This window comes from Muntiacus reevesi, chromosome 7 (assembly GCF_963930625.1).
Source record: "Muntiacus reevesi chromosome 7, mMunRee1.1, whole genome shotgun sequence".
NCBI classification, from domain to species: Eukaryota; Metazoa; Chordata; class Mammalia; order Artiodactyla; family Cervidae; genus Muntiacus; species Muntiacus reevesi.
The window spans coordinates 13,955,603-13,978,918 of NC_089255.1; the positions used below are offsets into that span (position 1 = coordinate 13,955,603).

A 23,316-nucleotide genomic window follows, 5' to 3' on the forward strand; every position below is an offset into this window, starting at 1 on the left:
AGTTATTTCCAATTCAGCATTTGTTTCCACTTTTTTTTGGCAATTATGAATAATGCTGCTAGAAACATCTGTGTTCAAGTTTTTTGTGGACATATGTTTTCAATTCTCTTGGGTAAAATACCTATGAGTGGAATTGCTGGGTCATATGGCTTACTTTTCTGAGAAACTACTACTGTTTCAAAGTGGCTATAGCACCATTTTACATTCTCATCATCAGTGTATAAGGGTTCTAATATCTTCACATCCTCACTAATGCTTCTTAATGTCTCTTAGATTATAGCTAACCTGGTGAGAATGAAGTTGTATCTCATGTGGTTGTGACTTCCCTGATGATTAATAATGTTAAGCATCTTTTCATATGCTTACTGGCCATTTGTGTACCTTCTTTGGAAAAATGTCTATTCAACTCCTTCACCATTTTAAAAATTGCATTGTCTTTTTATTATTAAGCTATAAGGGTTCTTTATACATTCTAAGTACTACATTCCATGCAAAGATGGGCACAATAAAGACAGAAATGGTGTGGACCTAACAGAAGCAGAAGATATTAAGAAGAAGTGGCAAGAATACACAGAAGAACTATACAATAAAGGTCTTAGTGACCCAGATAACAACAATGGTGTGGTCACTCACCTAGAGCTAGACATCTTGGAGTGTAAAGTCAAGTGGGCCTTAGAAAGCATCACTATGAACAAAGCTAGTGGAGGTGATCAAATTCCAGCTATTCCAAATCCTAAAAGATGATGCTGTTAAATTGCTGCACTCAATAGGCCAGCAAATTTGGAAAACTCAGCAGTGGCCACAAGACTGGAAAAGGTCAGTTTTCATTCTAATTCCAAAGAAAGGCAATGCCAAAGAATGTTCAAACTATGGCACAGTTGCACTTATTTCACCATGCAAGCAAGGTAGTGTTCAAAATCCTTCATGACAGGCTTCAACAATCCATGAACCAAGAACCTTCAAATGTACAAGTGGATTTAGAAAAGGCAGAAGAACCAGAGGTCAAATTGCCAATATCTGTTGGACCATAAAAAAGCAAGGGAATTCCAGAAAAACATTTGCTTCATTGACTACGCTAAAGCCTTTGACTGTGTGGATCACAATAAACTGTGGAAAATTCTTGGAGATTCTGCATTAACTGTTGTGGGGTGAGGCCTAGGCATAGAGATTTAAAACATCTTCCCCAGGTAAACTCCATGGCTGATTCATGTCAATGTATGACAAAACCCACTTCAATGTTATGAAGTAATTAGCCTCCAACTAAAAAAAATAAATGAAAAAATAAATAAATAAAATAAAACATCTTCCCCAGGTAATTATAATATGCAGTAAAGTTTGAGAACTACTAACATTAGCTGTTAAAGAGATTAGAACACTAGACCACCTTACTTGCCTCCTGAGAAACCTGTATGCAGGTCAAGAAGTAAAAATCAGAACCAGACAAGGAACAATGGACTGGTTCAAAATTGGGAAAGGAATACGTCAAAGTTGTATACTGTCACCTGTTTATTTAACTTATATGCAGAATAAATTATGCAAAATGCCGGGATGGATGAATCACAAGCTGGAATCAAGACTGCTGGGAGAAATATCAATAACCTCGAGATATGCAGATGACACCACTCCAATGGCAGAAAATGAAGGGAAACTAAAGAGCCTCTTGATGAAGGCAAAGGAGGGTGAAAAAGCTGGCTTAAAATTCAACCTTCAAAAAACTAAGATCATGGCATCCAGTCCCATCACTTCATGGCAAATAGATGAGGAAAAAATGGAAACAGTAACAAAATCTTGGGCTCCAAAATCACTGCAGACAGTGACTGCAGCCATGAAATTAAAGGTGCTTGCTCCTTGGAAGAAAACCTATGACAAACCTAGACAACATATTAAGAGCAAAGACATTACTTTGCCAACAAAGGTCCATATAGTTAAAGCTATTGTCTTTCCAGTAATCATGTACAGATGTGAGAGCTGAACCATAAAGAAGGCTGAGCACCAAAAAATTGATGCTTTCAAACTGTGGTTCTGGAGAAGACTCTTGAGAGTCCCTTAGACAGGAAGGAGATCAAACTAGTCAATCCTAAAGGAAATTAACCCTGAATATACACTGGAAGGACTGATACTGAAGCTCCAAATCTTTGGTCACCTGATGCAAAGAGCCAACTCACTGGAAAAGACACTGATGCTGGGAAAGATTGAAGGCAGGAAGAGAAGAGGGCAACAGAGGATGAGATAAGTTAGGTGGCATCATCGACTTAATAGACATGAGTTTGATCAAACTCCAGGAGATAGTGAAGGGCAGGGAAGCTTGGCGTGCTACAGTCCATGGAGTCGCAGAGTCAGACACAACTGAGTGACTAAATAACTGGATCCTTATCAGATAAATGTATGGTTTACAGATACTTTCCACCACTCAGAGGACACTTTCCTAAGGGTAAATATATCTTTTCTTTGGTTGTTTCTGTATCATTCATACGTGTGTATGTGTGTTTGTATTTCCAGCTACACAATATATCCCTCATTTTTTTTAGTAGTTCAAGTATAGTTGACTTCCCTGATAGCTCAGTTGTTAAAGAATCTACCTGCAATGCAGGAGACCCCGGTTTGAGTCCTGGGTCAGGAAGATCTGCTGGAGAAGAGACAGGCTACCCACTCCAGTATTCCTGGGCTTCCCCTGTGGCTCAGCTGGTAAAGAATCCACCTGCAATGTGGGAGACCTGGATTCGATCCCTGGGTTGGGAAGACCCCCTTGGAAAGGGAAAGGTTACCCGCTTCAGTATTCTGGCCTGGAGAATTCCATGGACTATACGGTCCATGGATCACAGAGAGTTGGACAAGACAGACCAACTTTCACTTCACATAACTGATTTACAATACTGTGTTAGTTTCAAGTGTAGAGCAAAGTGATTCAGTTTTACATATATATATATATATATATATATATATATATTCAGATTATTTTCCATTATAGACTGTTACAATATATTGAATATAGCTCCCTGTACTATACAGTAAACCCTTATTGTTTTATGTGGTTTGTATCTGTTAATCTCATACTTCTAAGTTATCATTATTATTTTTTCTATTTACCATATTGTATGGAGCCCATCAGCTTCCAGATATCAGTTTCTTGCTTCAACTGCCAAGCCCTGCAGCAGACAGTGTTGCTTTGGGGAATTTCGAAGGGAAGATTCTCAGGACAAGTGGTCCTGGAAGCTGTCAGGGCCTTACCTGAAAATTCCTCAACTGTCAGCTGTCTATGAGCCCCAAGGTTCCAAGCTGCCAGGGCAAAACTTTTTACCAAGTCCAAGCTCATAATGCTCATGGAATGATAGATTAATAAATCGAGAGACAAGTTGTTGGGGCAAGGAATAACAACTTTATTTGCAAAACCAGCAGGCCATGAAGGTGGTGAAACTAGAGTCCCAAGGAACCATCTTTTATATTATTAACTTTTAAGAAAAAGACTAGGGGCAAAAACTTACTAGGCTACCTACTATAGCAGGGTAAGTTGTTCAGACTTACAATAAGCAAATAATTGAGCTTGCCATTCATTCCAATCAGGAAGTCCCACTGAGGAAAAAACATTCACTTTATCTTGGTAGAAGGCAGGAAGAAAGTTATTCATTTTAAAGTTTTTAATTAAATGGATTTTCAGATTGAGTATTTGACTTGTGAATACCTAGTGGCCTTAAACTGCAAAGAAATGAAACCCTAGTCAGATCTGTACATTGTCAGAGATATTTGCCATAACAGCTAAATTTTCACAGTCCTCATTAGAATTGGAAATGTTTTTCCTAAGATGAGCACATTTAAAATGCATTTTTATAAGATTTCAAACTAATACTTTTCTGAATCAAAATTAAAGACCAATATGATATAACCTCAATGATCCATTATTGCTTACTAAATAGATAATACATATTTCAAAATAATTAACTGAGATTATATAACTGGCAATGTAATAATCCCAAAGAATCAACTGTGATTATAGCAATTTTTCTAATGAAAACAACAACAGAAAAACTAGTCATTAGTGTCCTGAAAGCGAGAAGTGGCCCCACTCTACCTCTCAGTGCGGTGTACACTATATTATATATTGTCAGTTTCTGCCACAAGAGTCCACTTCTAATTTGTTCAGTTTCTTTATTTCCTCCCTCTGTATAGATTTTTTAAATTTTAAATGCATTTTTCATTACTGTCATAATCATATGATCTCCCCATAACCTGTTCAAGCAGTGATTTAAGTAACTTTTTCTTAAAGAATCTTAGGTTCTTGGAATACCTCAACTAGGTCAGGTTATATTCTTTTTATGTATTTCAGGGCTAGGGTTGCTAGCATTTTGGTTAAAATCATGGCATCTATGTTCATAGAGGAGATGGCCTCTAATGATTTCCTTTACTGGTACTATCTTTAGGGATTTAGATCAGTTAACTTGGCCTTAAAGTGAATTAGGTATGCTACCTCTCTTACTATTCTCTAAAATCCTGTATGAAAAACCTTGGTTGAATTTCCAGCAGAAAAACAAACAAAAAAGAACACCTCCAATATTTTTCTTTACTTTGTCAACTAACTTCCTGATTTAAAATTTTGGGGGGGTTTAAGAAGCTTTGAGTAGTGATGGCTGCACAACAATGTGAACGTATTTAATGCCTCTGAACTGAACACTTAAAAATGGTTAAAATGGTAACTCTTATGCTATGTATATTTAATCATAATTTTTCAAAAGCTAAAAAAAAAAAAAAGAGAGAGAGAGAGAGAAAAACAAAAGGAGAGAAAGAGGAAAGGGGGGAAATGAAAGAGAAAAAAGAAGTAGAAAAGATGGACACTTGCAAATAAACAGAGCAGTCTGAGCACCCGCTGGCAGGCAACCTTCACGAACAGGCTGCTGGGAGGCAGGCACGGCTCACTCAGCCCACCAGCAGAGCGGGGACCTACAGAGGGCACAGGGGGCAGGCCAATCCTGGACAGTAATACGGCCCCCGCCACATACTCATACCGAGTTCTGTCCCTAATCTAAGATGTGGGGTCATACAAGGATGTCCTCCACACTTCCTAAAACTTCGGCTGCATCTAAATGTCACTGTATTTCCATACCTAGGGCTCCTTCGAGAAAGAAGAGAGTTAAGTTTCCTTCATATCATGTAGGTCAAGATCCTATTAAAAATGGAATTAAGCTAGCAGCAATATTTGAGATTTGGTTAATAGCAAACCAATATATCACTACTGCAGAGAAAAAAAATAAAGCAAAGGTGCTTCAAGGCAAAGACCATGAGAAATCCAGTGTGCCTCTTGGCTTTGCAGTTCTCTTGAGTATTGTTTAGTGTCTGAAAAGCATATTTTGTTTTCCAGCAAATACCTTTGACCATAATTCCAAAGTAATAAAGTGTGTTCAGTCCAGCTTCTAAATTTATAGCTATAAATGTAAATTATAAGATGTGCGTGAGTGCTAAGTTACTTCAGTCGTGTCTGACTCTTTGCAACCCATGGACTGTAGCCTGCCAGGCTCCTCTGTCCATGGGATACACCAGGCAAGAATACTGGAATGGGTTGCCATGACCTTCTCTAGGGGATCTTCCTGATCCAGGGATCGAACCCGTGTCTCTTGAGTCTCCTGCATTGGTAGCTGGGTTCTTAACCACTAGCACCACCTGGGAAGCCCACAGTACTTCTTTAATGTGTAAACTTGAGGGGCGGATTTTTCAAAAAGTGATTAAAACCAAATAAGCTCTCTTGAAAATATTTTTTATGAATATAACAAGCACCACCGAATGTAACTGTATTCCACACTGATCCAGTTTATGTACCATACCTTGAGTGTATTTTCATAGTGATGACAGTCTATAGCAATGGTGCACCATGATAAATTTCCAACAAGGATTTGCTGAATGAATGAATGAGAACCAAGCCTTAACTGGAGTCTGTTTTGGTTAACAGGGAGATGAAAACATAGGCTGAAATCTGTTTTTTTAGAACTATCATGGCCTTAACTTGATTGCTTCTACAACAGAATAAAGCCTAATATCTTTGGAATTCAACATAAGACCCATTAGACTTTCCCCCAGAAAACAATTAAATGAAAGGGAGGAAGAAGGAAAGGGGAGGCAGGAATACCTTTCTATGCTAGAAGCAAATTCTCTCATGATGCATGGCTTCAATTAGATTTCAGGCAAGCTCAAAAGCCCCCACCCTCACTTTAATCTCAAGTGTCAACAGAAAACTGAGATGAAATATTTCTATTTTTATAAAACCGATTTTCCTTTATCTCAGGGAATATGGGATAAGGTCACTTAAACATGATTTTTCTCATTCTTTTCTGCAGTGTTTCACCTAGCATGACATACTTGTTGGGGCAGCCAAGTGCTACAAAAAAGAAAAACACTACACAGGCAGTGATTCCTATAGAAATATGTTATTCCTATAGGAATATGTAATATGCATTACACCCCCCTACAAATTATATGGTGAAGTTCTAACCTCTCATACCTCAGATTGTTACCTTATTTGCAAACATAATTAGTAAAAATGAAGTCATGTTGGGGTAGGGTGGGCTCTTAATTCATTATGACTGTTCTCCTTATATAAAGAAGACAGGGACAGAGACCAGCAAACAGGGAGAATACATATGAAGACTGGAATTACGCTACCAGAAGCCAGAAGAGACACCCGGAGCAGACACCTCCCTAGCACAGTCAAAGGGACCTCTGGCATCTAGAGCTGTGAGACAATAAATACCTGTTGTTCTAAGACTCCAGCTGGTTATAGTTTGTTACTGCAGCCTCTAATAGCAAACTAATACAGACAATAAGAGGCTAATGTGTACCAACTAGCCTGCTGGCTTCAAACTGCACTTCAGATTCAGCTTCTCGCCCTATGGCTACAGAGCTGCAGCCACAGGGGCCTGGTCTCCTAACTTCAGGCTCTACCTCTTATCTGCTTCAGCTGCCAAACCCACCACAACATCAACCTTTCAAAGGTGCCAACTTCTTTGCACCACTTGTTAAGAAGTGTCGTAACGACTCACCACTTCCTATAGGAAAAAGCTCAGATTCTCCTGCCTCAAATACAGGCCTCTCTCCCCTAAGCTAGGTCCAACTGGTAGGCAAGAGTTTCTGAGAAACCCTAAAAGATACAACCATTATTCTTGAAGACATGCTCCCTCCGCTGTTTGCCACTCTCTCGCTTCACCAACCCAAATCTTGACCATCCCGTGAAGACAACTGCTAAGACCTGCTTTCGACTTGAAACTCTATACTCAGGCCCACAATAAATAAAGGCCACATCTCTGGCCCCTCTGCCTCTGCTGCTTGAATCAGACATTCTGTACTCATCCAAGACTGCCTTGCACAGTTACCTAGCATTTTAAAAGTACATATTTTGATTCCTCTGTGGGACTGCTGGACTATGGGCTCTGTAAGGACAGAAGTCAACCTTTACAACTTTGGGGGTATTTTGCAAAGCCAAAGACAAGGCCAAGCACGTTAAACGTAAGTTCCAAATTTTTGTTAATGATTCAACATATATTTTCAAGTCTTAGAAATGTTTATTTTGGCTTTCCCTTCAACTGGGACTTTAAAATGGAACAATATACAGATTTCATATAATCTTAATGCTTCCACATATATCTGAATAATTTAAAACTTAGAAAGAACAGGAGGAAAAAAATCTTTAGAACGTTTAGTCCCAAGTTACTTACCATTCTTCATCACTACATTGGACCAGACGTTGGCATTCAAGGCTTGAACAATTCGCTTTACTCCTGTAGATTCTGGGAAGTCATCTAATCAGGGAGGGGGGAAAAAATGTGTGTATATATATACACACACACACACACACACACACACACACACTTACACATACATAAATATTTATATATATTTATCCCTCAGTATTCATGAAGGACTGGCTCCAGGACTCTCTCCCCACCATGGATAACAAAATCTGCAGATGCTCAAGTCCCTTATATAAAGTGGTTTAGTATTTACATATAATCTACCCACCAGTCAATCCCTGGGTCCAGAAGAACCCCTGGAGAAGGACATAGCAACCCACTCCAATATTCCTGCCTGGAAAATCCCATGGATAGAGGAGCCTGGGAGGATGCAGTCCATAGGGTTGCACAGAGCAGGACACAACTAAAGTGACCTAGCACATAATCTACCCACATCATCCCATATACCTTTTTTCCTCCCATATACTTTAAATCATCCCTTGACTTCTTATAATAGCTAATACTATGTAAACTTTTTGGAACCCTCTGGATTTTTTTTTTCCTGAACATTTTCAATGTGCTGTTGGTTGAATCCATGGGTGCAAAACCCTTAGATACAGAGAGCTGACTATATGTGTATATCTAGGACTGTGGGCCACAGTCCACACTTTAAAACAACTGACAATTATCTTGCCTATTTAGTTGCTATTTCACACTATAACTTACGTAAAAAGGAAAAAAAAAAAAAAAAAACTAAGAAAATACAAAGCTTGGAGCTCCTGGTAAGAATATTCTAGAAACTGGAGAGTGAACAAGATGGCAGAGGATAAAGATGTGGAGCTCACCTCCTTCAACAAATACGTCAAAAATACATCTACACGTGGAACAATTCTCACAGAACACCTACTGAACACTGGCAGAAGAACTCAAGACTTCTGAAAGGGGAAGAAAGTTTCCACATAACCAGGTAGGACAAAAGAAAAGGAAAAAAGAAAGAGAAAGGAATCAGGCCAGGACCTGCATCCCTGGAAGGGAGCTATGAAAGAGGAAAGGTTCCAATATCCTGGGACGTCGCCGCACCAGCAGAGTGGTCAGCCAGGACAGAGTGGGAGCTTTGGAGCCTCAAAGGAGAGTGCAGCAACTGGCCGGAGAAGGCAGAAGAGAGACCTGCACAGACAGCAGGCGTGCCGCCCTGCACGGCCCAGTCTGACATGTGTCTGCCAGTGCGGGCGGGGGCTGGCTGCGGCACCTCAGGCTTTGGAGGTCAAACTCAGGGCGAGTGCTGGGGCTGGCTGCGCAGAGACGGCCTGAAGGGCTGGAGTACGGTATGCCCACAACCAAAGGCGCACGAGGAAGCAGCCTGGACCCGCCAGAGGCAAGTGCCACTGCAGGGGCCACGCACGGGGAAGGCAGGGCTGCTTTAAGAGCCTCTTTCCCTGCACACACGGTCTCAGACTTCAGGACACTGCTACGCAAGCTCGGGGGCAACACAAACCACTACAGGCCAGAGAGATCCAAGAGCAGGCGCCAATCACCGCCCCTGCCACTGTGGGGCCTAGGAGTGCACAGGAGCTGCTGCCATGGGCCCCAGGAGTGGGTACCAGCCAACGCGCCAGCGGCCTGCAAGAACACGTGGATCACAGCATCTGTGCACCCCTATCAAGGGGGTAAGAGCCGGCACATGCTGAGGAGAGGCGGAAGGCGTCCACATAAAAGCAGCCCCTGCACGGAAAACATGAACCCCATGTAAGCTACACAGAGATGCTCCCACAAATAAACAGCCTTCCAAGGCCACAGTATGCAAGTTTCTCCTAAACTCAGAGTAAGAGAAATATATGTAAAATGAGATGCGGAGCAACCACTACCAGTTAAAAGACCAACAGAATTCCCCTAAAAGAACAATTAAACAGACTTCTTCAGTGTAATAGACTCCAAGTTCAAAAAAGAGGTAATGAACATACCAGAGGAATTAAGAAAGGCTATCGACAGAAATGCATATTACTGTAAAACAAACAAACAAATAACTAGAAACTATGAGGAGGAGACAAGAAAATTAGAAAATTCATTTGCCAAGATTAAAACTAAGATAAAGGCAATGACTAGCAGAATGAAAAAGTGATCTGAAAAACAGAATAATGAAAATCACCCATTCAGAGCACAGTAGACAGAAAGCCAAATGAAAAACAAAAAAGTGAAAATAATATAAAATAGCTCCTATGGATAACATGGGCTTCCCCGGTGGCTCAGCAGTAAATTCTTCTGCAATGCAGGAGACACAGAAAACGTAGGTTCAACCCCTGGGTCAGGAAAATTCCCTGAAGAAGGGCACTGCAACCCACTCCAGTACTCCTGTAGGGAAAATCCCATGGACAGAGGTGCCTGGCAGGCTATGGTTCATGGGGTTGCAGAGTTGGACACGTCTAAAGCAACTGAGCACGCATGCATGGGATAACGTAAAAGTGTGCCACTCTGATAATAGGGACTTCAGAAGGAGAAGAAAGAGAAAAGGGGATTGAAAATGTGTTTGAAGAAATTATAGCTGAAAGCTTTCCAAACAAAAGAAGGAAACAGATAACCAGATACAGAAAGCACAGAAGTTCCTGAACAAGATGAACCCAGACCTATACCAAGACATACTATAATCAAACTGGCAAAAGTTAAAGACAAAGAGAAGATTCTAAATGCAGTAAAAGAAAAACAAAGAGTTAATTATAAGGGGACACCCATAAGGCTATAAGCTGATTTCTCTAGTCTGAAATAATGCAGACTAGAAGGGAGTGGATAAACATATTTAAAGTCTTAAAAGGGAAAAATCTGCAACCTAGAATGCTCTCTACTCAGCAAGAATATCATTTAGAAGAGGAGAGAGAAAGAATTTCTCAGACAAGGAAAAACTAAAAGAAAAGAGCAATACTAGACCTATTCTAGAAGAAATATTAAGATCTTCTCTTATTATAAAAGAATCAAGAATATATAGGAAAGAAAAAATCACAATTGTAAAGTAAATCATTTAAATAAGCCAGTATACAGATCAAAAAGAAAAAAAAGGCTTTAAATCTATTTATGAAAGCAATGATAAATGTAAGGAATAGCAAAAGGATAAACATGAACATGTAACTTTAGGGCAAAGAACACACAGACTGGAAGAGAGGGAATGGAAAAAGACATATCAAGCAAATGAAGATTTCAGGAAAGCAAGAGTTGGCAATACTCAAGTCAGACAAAAAAGACTTTAAAACAAAAGGCATAAAGAAAAATAAAGAAGGACACTATATGCACCCAATAAAGAAACACCCAAATACATAAAACAAATACTGACAGACATAAAGTGAGAAATTGATGGGAATACAATAATACCAGGTTGGCCAAAAAATTCCTTCAGTTTTTAAGTAAAAATAACAGACCCATTTTCCATTTTCACTAAGAACTTTACTGAACAATGTATTCACTATTTTGTTCTACTATCTTCTGTCATTTTTCAGGCAATCTCATAATTCCACCTTCCCAAAACTTTGTATCTTTTTGAGCAAAGAACTGTTCCAGGTGTCTTTTACAATCATCCAGGGAATTGACATTTTTTCCATTAAGAGAATTTTATAAAGACTGAAATAAATGGACATTGGAAGGTGCAATATCTGGTGAATATGACAATGAATCAGAACTTTCCAGTCAAGTTGTAACAGTTCTTGCCTAGTCATCAAAGAAACATGTGGTCTTGAGTTATCCTGATGAAAGATGATGCATTTTCTGTTGACTGATTCCAGACACTTTCTGTCTAGTGCCTATTTCACTTGGTCTACGTGGGAGCAGTACTCATTGGAACTAATTGGTTTTCCAAAAGGAGCTCATAGTAGAGGACTCACTTCTAATCCCATATATACACAACATCACCTTCTTTGGATGAAGACCAACCTTTGGTGTGGTTGGCAGTGGTTCCACGATCTCTTGTTCTCTGTTCTCTTCCATTCCACATTATTGTACAGTTTCACTGCTTGTCACAAATTGTTTTTAAAATGGAATGTTTTCATTTAAGGAGAGTCGCATGTGAAAATATGATCAAGAAGATTTTTTCCACTTATGTGGAACCCAAACATGAAAACCATAAGAGAGTACTACGAAAAATTTAATGCCAACAAATTCAACAAAAGAGAAGAAATGAACAAGTTTCCAGAAAAATACATCTCTTTAAAACTGAATCAAGAAGAAGATAATCTGAAAAGACGGATCACTGGAAGTGAAAGAGAATCTGTAGTTGAAAAAACAAAAAACAAAAAATTTCCTACAAATGCAAGTACAGGTCCAGATGGCTTCACAAGCGAATTCTACCAAACATACAAAGAACTTTTACCGATCCTTCTCAAACTCTTGCAAAAGACTGAAGAGAAGGGAACACTACCAAAGACACACTATGAAGCCACCATCACCCTGATACCAAACAAAACAAAGATACCACCAAAAAAGAAAATTACAGGCCAGTCAGTATCTTTGATGATATTATGGAGTACAAAATGAAGCAGGGCAAAGGCTAACACAGAGTATTCCCAAGAGAATTCCCACTGGTTGTAGCAAACACCCTCTTCCAACAACACAACAGATGACTCTACACATGGACATCACCAGACAGTCAAAAGTGAAATGAGATTGATTATAATCTTTGCAGCCTAAGATGGAGAAGCTCTATACAGTCAGCAAAAACAAGATTGGGAGCTGACTGTGGCTTAGGTCATCAGCAACTTATTACAAAATTTAGCCTTAAATCGAAGACAGTAGGGAAAACCACTAGGCCATTCAGGTATGACCTAAATCAAATTCCTTATGATTATGCAGTGGAGGTGACGAATAGATTCAAGGGATCAGATCTTGCAGACAGAATGCCTGAAGAACTATGGACGGAGGTTTGTAACATTGTATAGGTGGAGGTGATCAAACCATTTCCAAGGAAGAGTGGAAGTGAAGTCGCTCAGTCGTGTCCGACTCTATGCGACCCCTTGGACTGTAGCCTACCAGGCTCCTCCATCCATAGAATTTTCCAGGCAAGAGTACTGGAGTGGGTTGCCATTTCCTTCAAGAAATGCAAAAAGGAAAAATGGTTGTCTGAGGAGGCCTTACAAACAGCTGAGCAAAGAAGAGAAGTGAAAGGAAAAGGAGAAAGGGAACAATATACCCAACTGAATGAAGAGTTCCAGAGAATAGCCATGAGAGATAAGAAAGCCTTCTTATGTGAGTAACGTGAAGAAATAGAGGAAAACAATAGAATGGGAAAAACAACAGCTCTTCAAAAAACAGGAGTTATCAAGAGAATATTTTATGCAAAGATGAGCACAATAAAGGACAAAAATGGCAAAGACTTAAGAGAAACAGAAGAGATTAAGAAGAGGTGGCAAAAATACACAGAAGAACTATGCAAAAAAGATCTGAATGACTCGGATAACCACGATGATGTGTTCACTTACTTAGAGTCAGACATCCTGGAGTGTGAAGTCAAGTAGGCCTTAGGAAGCATTACTACAAACAAAGCTAGTGGAGGTTACAGAATTCCAACTGAGCTATTTCAAATTCTAAAAGATGATGCTGATAAAGTGCGGCACTCAATATGCCAGCAAATTTGGAAAACTCAGCAGTGGTCACAGGACTGGAAAAGGTCAGATTTCATTCCAATTCAAAAGAAGGACATCGCCAAAGAATGTTGAAGCTATCGCACAATTGCACTCATTTCACGTGATGGCAAGAATGCTCAAAATCCTTCAAGTTAGGCTTCAGCAGTAAGTGAACCAAGATCTTCCATATGTACAAGCTAGATTTAGTCAAGGCAGAGGAGCCAGAGAACAAACTGCCAACATCTGCTGGATCATAGAAAAAGCAAGGGAATTCCAGAAAAACATCTACTTTTGCTTCACTGACTATGTCTTTGTGTGGATCATGACAAACTGGGAAACTCTTAGATGGGAATACCAGACCACCTTACCTGCCTCCTGAGAAACCCGTATGCAGGTCAAGAAGCAACAGTTAGAACCAGACATAGAACAACGGACTGGATCAAAACTGGGAAAGAAGTACGTCAAGGCTGTATATTGTCATCTTGATTATTTAACTTATATGCAGAGTATATCATGCGAAATGCCAAGCTGGATGAGTCACAAGCTGGAATCAAGATTGCCAGGAAAAATATCAACAACCTCAGATATGCAGATGATACCATTCTAATGGGAGAAGTGAAGAGGAACTAAAGAGCCTTGTGATGAGGGTGAAAGAGGAGAGTGAAAAAGATAGCTTAAAACTCAACATTCAACAAACCAAGAAAATGGCACCCAGTCCTATCACTTTGTGGCAAACAGCAGGGGCAAAAGTGGAAACAGTGACAGATTTTACTATCTCTGATTCCAAAATCACTGTGGATGGTGACTGCAGACATGAAATGAAGACAGTTGCTCCTTGAAACAAAAGCTATGACAAACCTAGACAGTATATTAAAAAGCAGAAACATCACTTTGCTGAGAAAGGTCCATATAGTCAAAGCTATGGTTTTTTTCAGTAATCATGTACAGATGTGAGAGCTGGACCATAAAAAAGGCTGAGAGCTTAAGGACTGATGCTTTTGACCTGTGGTGCTCGAAAAGACTCTTGAGAGTCCCATGGACAGCAAAGAGATCAAACCAGTCAATCCATCCTAAAGAAAATTAACCCTGAATATTCATTGGAAGGACTGATACTGAAGCTCTAATACTTTGGCCACCTGATGTGAAGAGACTACTTATTGGAAAAGACTCTGATGCTGGGAAAGATTAAGGGCAAGAGGAGAAGTAGGTGACAGAGAATGAGATGGTTGGATGGCGTTACTGACTCGATGGACATGAGTTACAGTTTAAGTAAACTCTGGGAGACACTGAAGGACAGGGAAGACTGGCATGCTGCAGTTCATGGGGTCACAAAGACTCAGACACAACTTAGCAACTGAACAACAATAATCTCTGATGAACACAGACGTAAAAATTCTCAAAAAATATTAGCAAACTGAATCCAACAACACATAAAAAAGATCATATACCATGACCAAGTGGGATTCATCGTAAGTTCACAAGGATGATTCAACATATGCAAATCAGTCAATGTGATACACTACGTCAACAAAAGATAAAAAACGCATGATCATCTCAATAGATGCAGAAGAACCACCTGACCAAATACAACATCCATTCATGATAAAAACTCTTAACAAAGTGGGTATAAAAGGAACATATCTCAATATTATAAAAGTTATTTATGACAAACCCACAGTCAATGTAATATTCAACAGTGAAAGGCTGATAGCCTTCTCTCTAAAATCTGGAACAAAGAGGCCCACTATCATGATTTCTATTCAACACAGTATTGAAAGTCCTAGTCACAGCAACCAGACAAGAAATAAAAGGTATCAAATTACAAAGGAAGAGGTAAAAATGTCATTATTATAGATGACATGATATCATATCAGAAAATCCTAAAGACTCCACACAAAAATTTCTAGAACTGATAAATTCAGCAACTTAGCAAGATACAAGATTAACATACAGAAATCAGTTGCATTTCTTTACACTAATAATAAAATATGAAAAAGGGATTGTAAACAAATAATCCCATTTAAAATCACATCCAAAAAATTACTTAGGAATAAACCTCACCAAGGAGGTGAAAGACGAACATATATGCTAGAAACTACAAAATATTAATAAAGGAAATTAAAGATGCAACCTAAATATCCAAAGACAGAAGAATGGATAAAGAATATGTAGCCTACATACACAATGGAATATTACTCAGCCACCAAAAGGAATGAAATAATGCCACTTGTAGCAACATGATGGACCCATGTTGATTTGTATTGTATTTTAGATTCCACATATAAGTGATATCATATGGTATTTGTCTTTCTCTTTATGACTTACTTTGCTTAGCATGTTGTATTATTTGAAGTCTGGGAGGGTTATGTGTGATACACACACATCCTTTTATAATGTTCTTTAATGATGATTCAAAGAAATGAAAAGATAATCCATGCTCTTGGATTGGAAGATTTAATATTGCTAAAATAGCCATAGTAAATTGGGAGACTGTGACTGATGTGTAAGCACTGCCATGTGTAAAAGAGATAGCTAGTGAGAGCTCAGATCAGGGTCCTGTGATGATGTAGATGGAATGGGGAAAGGTGGGGGCGGAAGAGAGATCCAAGAGGAAGAAGATATATATACATAGAGCTGATTCACTCCATTGTACAGCAGAAATTAACACAACATTATAAAGCAACCATACCCAAAAATAAAGGCCATACTACCCAAAGCAATTAATTTAATGCAATTCCTATTAAATTACCCAAGGCATTTTTCACAGAACCAGAATAACCCTAAAATTTATATGAAACCATAAAAGACCAGGATTGCCAAAGCAACCCTGAAAGAAAAGAACAAAGCAGGAGGCATAACATAACTACAAAACAAAAACAGACATAGAGAACAGACCTGCAATTGTGAAGGGGGTGGGAGAAGGAGATGGAGTAGGAGGTTGGGGTTAGAGGAAGCAAACCATCACATACAGGATGGATAAACAACAAGGCCCTACTGTATAGCACAGGGAACTAAACTCAATATCCTGAGACATTTTCCACCACAATTGAGAAGAATATAAAACAGCATGTATTGGCACAGAAACAGAAATATGGATCAATGGAATAGAATAGAGAGACCACAAATAATCCCACACACCTATGGTCAATTAATCTTTAACAAAAGAGGCAAGAATATACAATGGGGAAAAGACAGTCTCTTCAGCAAGTGGTGCTGGGAAAGTTGGACAGCCACATGTAAAACAATAAAGCTAAAATATACCCTCTCACCATACTCAAAAGTAAATTCAAAATGGTTTAAAGATCTAAATATAAGACAAGACCCCAGAAAACTCCTAGAAGAGACCAAAGGCAAAACATTCTTTGACATTAAATCATTTTATATCATAAATCTCTGACATAAAACCAATGTTTTCTTAGGTCAGTCTCCCAAGGCAATAGAGATAAAAGCAAAAATAAACAAATGGGACCTAATTAAACTTATAAGCTTTTCCAAAGCAAAGGAAACAAAACAAAAAGCCAACCTACAGAATGGGAGAAAATATTTGCATATGACAAGGTCTTCATTTCCAAAATACATATAGAGTTCATACAACTCAACAGCAACAAAAAAACAAAAACCCAATTAAAAAACGGGCAGAAGACCTAAACAGACTTTTCTCCAAAGAAAACATACAGACAGCCAAGAGGCACATGAAAAGATGCTCAACATCATTAATTATTAGAGGAAAGCAAATCAAAACTACAACAAAGTAGTACCTCACACAAGTCAGAATGGCCATCATTAAAAAGTCTTCAAATAGCAATTACTGCTATTAGAGGGTGTGGGGGGGAGGGAACCCTCCTACACTGTTGGTGGGAATGCAAACTGGTATAGCCACTGTGAAAAACAGAAAGAAGGTTCCTCAGAAAACTAAAAACGGTCTCATCCATCAATCCCACTCCTGGGCATATAGTCAGACAAAACTATAATTCTAAAAGATACATGCAAACCTATGTTCACAGCAGCACCATGTACAACAGCAAAGACATAGAAACCACCTCAATGTCCGTGGAGAGACGAGTAGATAAAGAAGATGTGGTCTATATACACAACAGAGTATTGCTCAGCCATCAAAAAGAAGGAAATAATGCCATGTGCAGCAACATGGATGGACCCAAAGATTACCATACTAACCAAAGTAAGTCAGAGAGAAAAAGACAAATACCATATAATATCACTTCTATGTGCAATCTGAAATATGACACAAATCAATATATCTACAGAACAAAAACAGACAGAGAGAACAGACTTGTGGCTGCCAAGGGGGTGGGGGTGGGGGAAGAGATGGAGGAAGAGGTTGGGGTTAGTAGAAGCAAACCATTACATATAGAATGGATAAACCACAAGGTCCTACTATATAGCACAGTGAACTATATTCAGTATCCTGAGATATTTTCTATCATGATGGAAAAGAACATAAAAAAGAATATATATATATATGCTCAATATATTCTTTTATATACATATATGTATATATCTTTTTTATATTCTTTAATATATACATACACACACCGAACTCCCCTGGGAGCTCAGCTTACTGGTAAAGAATCTGCCTGCAATGCAGGAGACCCTGGGTTCAATTCGTGGGTTGGGAAGATCCCCTGGAGAAGGGATAGAATACCTCCTCCAGTATTCTTGGGCTTCCCTGGTGGCTCAGAGAGTAAAGAATCCACTTGCAATCTGGGAGACCTGGGTTTGATCCCTGGGTTGGGAAGACCCCCTGGAGGAGGGCATGGTAACCCACTCCAGTACTCTTATCTCGAGAATCCCCATGGACAGAGGAGCCTGGCAGGCTACAGTCCACAGGGTCACAAAGGGTCAGACACAGCTGAGCACATACACACACACACACAACTGAGTCACTCTGTTGTACAGCATAAATTAACACAACAACTGTAAGTCAACTATGAAAAGTGTGAGTTGCTCAGTTGTGTCTGACGCTGTTACCCCATGGACTGACTGTGGCCTTCTGTCCATGGGATTCTCCAGGCAAGAATACTAGAGTGGGTTGCCATTCCCTTCTCCAGGGGATCTTCCCAACCCAGGGCTCAAACCTGGGTCTTCTGCATTGCAGGCAGATTCCTTACTGTCTGAACCATGACTTTAATAGAAACTAAATTAAATAAACACACAGCATAAAAGTTTATATAGTAAAGTCAACCTCATTACCTCACCAATAGAATCCACTCATATTCCTCTGAAAATGTTCAGTCACTTCAGTTGCTCAGTCGTGTCCGACTCTTTGCGACCCCATGAATCACAGCACACCAGGCCTCCTTGTCCATCACCAACTCCTGGAGTTTACTCAAACTCATGCCCATCGAGTCGGTGATGCCATCCAGCCATCTCATCCTCTGTCGTCCCCTTCTCCTCCTACCCCCCAATCCCTCCCAGCATCAGGGTCTTTTCCACTGAGTCAACTCTTCGCATGAGGTGGCCAAAATACTGGAGTTTCAGCTTCACCATCAGTCCTTCCAGTGAACACCCAGGACTGACCTCCTTCAGGATGAACTGGTTGGAGCTCCTTGCAGTCCAAGGGACTCTCAAGAGTCTTCTCCAACATCACAGTTCAAAAGCATCAATTTTTCGGTGCTCAGCTTTCTTCACAGTCCAATTCTCACATCCATACATGACCACTGGAAAAACCATAGCCTTGACCAGACGGATCTTGGTTGGCAAAGTAATGCCTCTGCTTTTTAATATGCTATCTAGGTTGGTCATAACTTTCCTTCCAAGGAGTAAGCGTCTTTTAATTTCATGGTTGCAATCACCATCTGCAGTGATTGTGGAGCCCCCAAAAATAAAGTCTGATACTGCTTCCACTGTTTCCCCATCTATTTCCCATGAAGGGATGGGACCAGATGCCATGATCTTAGTTTTCTGAACACTAAGGTTTAAGCCAACTTTTTCACTCTCCTCTTTCACTTTCACCAAGAGGCTTTTTAGTTCCTCTTCACTTTCTGCCATAAGGGTTGTGTCATCTGCATGTTTGACGTTATTGATATTTCTCCCGGCAATCTTGATTCCAGCTTGTGCTTCTTCCAGCCCAGCGTTTCTCATGATGTACTCTGCATATGTTAAATAAGCACAATATCCAGCTTATCCATATAAGTTAAATAAGCACAATATTGTCTGGTGATGTACTCCCTTTCCTATTTGGAACCAGTCTGTTTTTCCATGTCCAGTTCTAACTGTTGCTTCCTGACCTGCATTATAGGCTTCTGAAGCAGTGGGTCAGGTGGTCTGGTATTTCCATCTCTTGAAGAATTTTCCACAGTTTATTGTGGTCCACACAGTAAATAAAGCAGAAATAGATGTTTTTCTGGAAATCTCTTGCTTTTTCGATGATCCAGTGGATGCTGGCAATTTGATCTCTGGCTGCTCTGCCTTTTCTAAAATCAGCTTGAACATCTGGAAGTTCATGGTTCACGTATTGCTGAAGCCTGGCTTCGAGAATTTTGAGCATTACTTTACTAGCATGTGAGATGAGTTGAACTGTGCAGTAGTTTGAGCATTCGTTGGCATTGCCTTTCTTTGAGATTAGAATGAAAACTGACCTTTACCAGTCCTGTGGCCACTGCTGAGTTTTCCAAATTTGCTGGCATATTGACTGCAGCACTTTCACAGCGTCATCTTTCAGGATTTGAAATAGCTCAACTGGAAATCCATCACTTTCACTAGCTTTGTTTGTAGTGATGCTTTCTAAGGCTCACCTGACTTCACATTCCAGGATGTCTGGCTCTAGGTGAGTGATCACACCATCGGGATTATCTGGATCGTGAAAATCTTTTTTGTACAGTTTTTCTTTGTATTCTTGCCACCTCTTCTTAATATCTTCTGCTTCTGTTAGGTCCAACCATTTCTGTCCTTTATCAAACCCATCTTTGCATGAAATGTTCCCTTGGTATCTCTAATTTTCTTGACGAGATCTCTAGTCTTTCCCATTCTGTTGTTTTTCCTCTGTTTCCTTGGTTGATCGCTGAGGAAGGCTTTCTTATCTCTCCTGGCTATTCTTTGGAACTCTGCATTCAAATGGGAATATCTTTTCTTTTCTCCTTTGCTTTTCACTTCTCTTCTTTTCACAGCTATTTGTAAGGCCTCCTCAGACAACCATTTTGCCTTTTTGCATTTCTTTTCCATGGGGATGGTCTTGATCCCTGTTCTCCTGTACAATGTCACGAACCTCCGTCCATAGTTCATCAGGCACTCTGTCTATCAAATTTATTCCCTTAAATATATTTCTCACTTTCACTGTATAGTCATAAGGGATTTGATTTAGGTCATACCTGAACGCTCTAGTGGTTTTCCCTACTTTCTTCAATTTAAGTCTGAATTTGGCAATAAGGAGTTCATGATCTGAGCCACAGTCAGCTCCTGGTCTTGTTTTTGCTGACTGTATAGAGCTTCTCCATCTTTGGCTGCAAATAATATAATCAATCTGATTTCGGTGTTGACGATCTGGTGATGTCCATGTGTAGAGTCTTCTCTTGTGCTGCTGGAAGAGGGTGTTTGTTATGACCAGTGTGTTCTCTTGGCAAAACTCTATTAGCCTTTGCCCTGCTTCATTCTGTACTCCAAGGTCAAATTTGCCTGTTACTCCAGGTGTTTCTTGACTTCCTACTTTACATTCCAGTGAAAGGGACATCTTTTTTGGGTGTTAGTTCTAAAAGGTCTTGTAGGTCTTCATAGAACCATTCAACTTTAGCTTCTTCAGCGTTACTGGTTGGGGCACAGGCTTGGATTATGGTGATATTGAATGGTTTGCCTTGGAAACAAACAGAGATCATTCTGTCATTTTTGAGATTGTATCCAAGTACTGCATTTTGGACTCTTTTGTTGACCATGATGGCTACTCCATTTCTTCTAAGGGATTCCTGCCCACAGTAGTAGATATAATGTTATCTGAGTTAAATTCACCCATTCCAGTCCATTTTAGTTTGCTGATTCCTAGAATGTCGACATTCACTCTTGCCATCCCCTGTTTGACCACTTCCAATGTGCCTTGATTCATGGACCTAACATTACAGGTTCCTATGCAATATTGCTCTTTACAGCATCGGACCTTGCTTCTATCACCAGTCACATCCACAACTGGGTATTGTTTTTGCTTTGGCTCCATCCCTTCATTCTTTCTAGAGTTATTTCTCCAATGATCTCCAGCAGCATATTGGGCACCTACCGACCTGGGGAGTTCCTCTTTCATTATCCTATCATTTTGCCTTTTCATACTGTTCATGGAGTTCTCAAGGCAAGAAATGTTAGTTTCCATCAATTAACATCTGAAAATGTTAGTTTCCACCAATTACACAATCCTGGGATAGTACTAGAAATACCAAACTTGGCTATTCATAAACAATGAGTTTCCTAAGGGCAGGAAAGGTCCGCTTGGTATGCTATAAAATCCAGTAAATGCCCCAACTTTTCCTCAATGGGAACCATACAGTGATAATTACTATTTATAATAGTTATCTAGATAACAATTTTTTGATGAGAAATAGACAGTTTAAGAGTGAGAAATGAAATTACTATAACCCTAAGTGTAAGAGACAGGCAAGGGGTCATTAAAAAAAAAAAAACCACAAACACTGACAACTTAGTTTAATTAGTTCAGTATCGGTACTATCTTGCTTCTGGAATTTGATACTAAAAATAACGGGGCACTACAAATAATCAGTATCCTAGTTAGCATACCAATAATAAGGCAGTATTCTTATCTGCAATGTAGATATGAGTGTGCATAAAGGAAATGAAAATCCTTCAGCTGAGTCTTACAATACTCATGTGGAAAACAACAGCAGAATCTAAAAGTTTTCATGTGGTTTAAAAAGTTTTTTAAGAGTTTACAGAGCACAGTCCATACAGAACCTGTCTCTAGCGGCCTGCCCCAGTCCTGGGGGGTTTAATGGGAACAGCACAGAATCAGAAGTCTTAAGATCCGAATGTGAAGTCAGGCTCTGTAACTTATTAACTATTTGATTAAAGGCAAATCAGTCATGCTATTCTCAAAGAAAAGTGGGGATGACATCACTCTGTGTACCTTTCCCAAGGAAAAGATGCACTGGAACTGATAATTCACTGGTATAACCTTCCCCTCTAAACTGGAAACTCCTTGAAGGCAGGAGTCATGTCTTACTGAATTCATCATTCTCACTACTTAAACTTACACAGTGCCTTAAAGACAAGAGGCATTCAGAAATGCCTCATTCAGAAATGATGGATTGTTTAAATACCATCCTACCAACCTAACAGAAATATAGGAAGAATTAAACCAGAAATACTCGACAAGGCCAAGTTTATCACCATCAGTGTTTATATGAAGAAATAAAAGCTATGTTTATCTTAACTTTCAGTGATTCAAGTCTTGAAAGAATAACTAAACTTCAGAAGATATATAACCAGGAGCCAAAAATATGATCAGAAATAAAGAGCTAGAATCAATAAGATTAATTTAATACAAACAAACATAAGGTCTCATGCTGATGTTTAATAATACATGCCAATAAACGAGAGGGTGTATGTGGGAAATGATGAGGGTGTATGGGATGAGGATACATGAGAAAAAACAATGAAGGTATATGGGAACAATACATGCCAATAAACAATGAGAGTATATGGAATAATACATGCCAATAAATGATGAGGGTATACACTAACAATTGGCATTTAAACATTCTAGGCAGGTTTTAGTTAATTTACCTAAAGACAATATGTTGAAATCTACTTTTAAGCTTTGTTAGGGAATTCCCTGGCGCTCCAGTGGTTAGGACTCCACATTCTCACTGCCATAGGCCAGGGTTCGAACCCTGGTCAGGGAACTAAGATCCTGTGAGCCGTGCAGCACAACCATTAAAAAAAAAAAAAAGAAGAACCTTATATACAGACACAAAATCATAATAAAGGAACAAGATTGAATAATTTTTTAAAAAAAGATTATGCTGAATACAAGAAAATTATTCCCTATGGTTAAT

The 23,316-nt window shown here is 39.4% G+C and overlaps 1 protein-coding gene across 3 annotated transcripts in view; it reads right to left on the bottom strand.

Moving 5' to 3' along the window:
• Nucleotides 1-23,316, bottom strand: part of AAGAB (alpha and gamma adaptin binding protein) — a 77,388-nt gene that overhangs the window by 30,776 nt on the left and 23,296 nt on the right. For 2 of the 3 annotated variants that reach the window (XM_065941399.1, XM_065941398.1), the window contains exon 5: nt 7,695-7,778. The exons of the other annotated variant lie outside the window; for it this stretch is intronic. In XM_065941399.1, the coding sequence (XP_065797471.1) occupies nt 7,695-7,778 (84 nt within the window). The remainder of the gene's footprint in view (nt 1-7,694; nt 7,779-23,316) is intronic. 3 annotated transcript variants of the gene reach the window in all.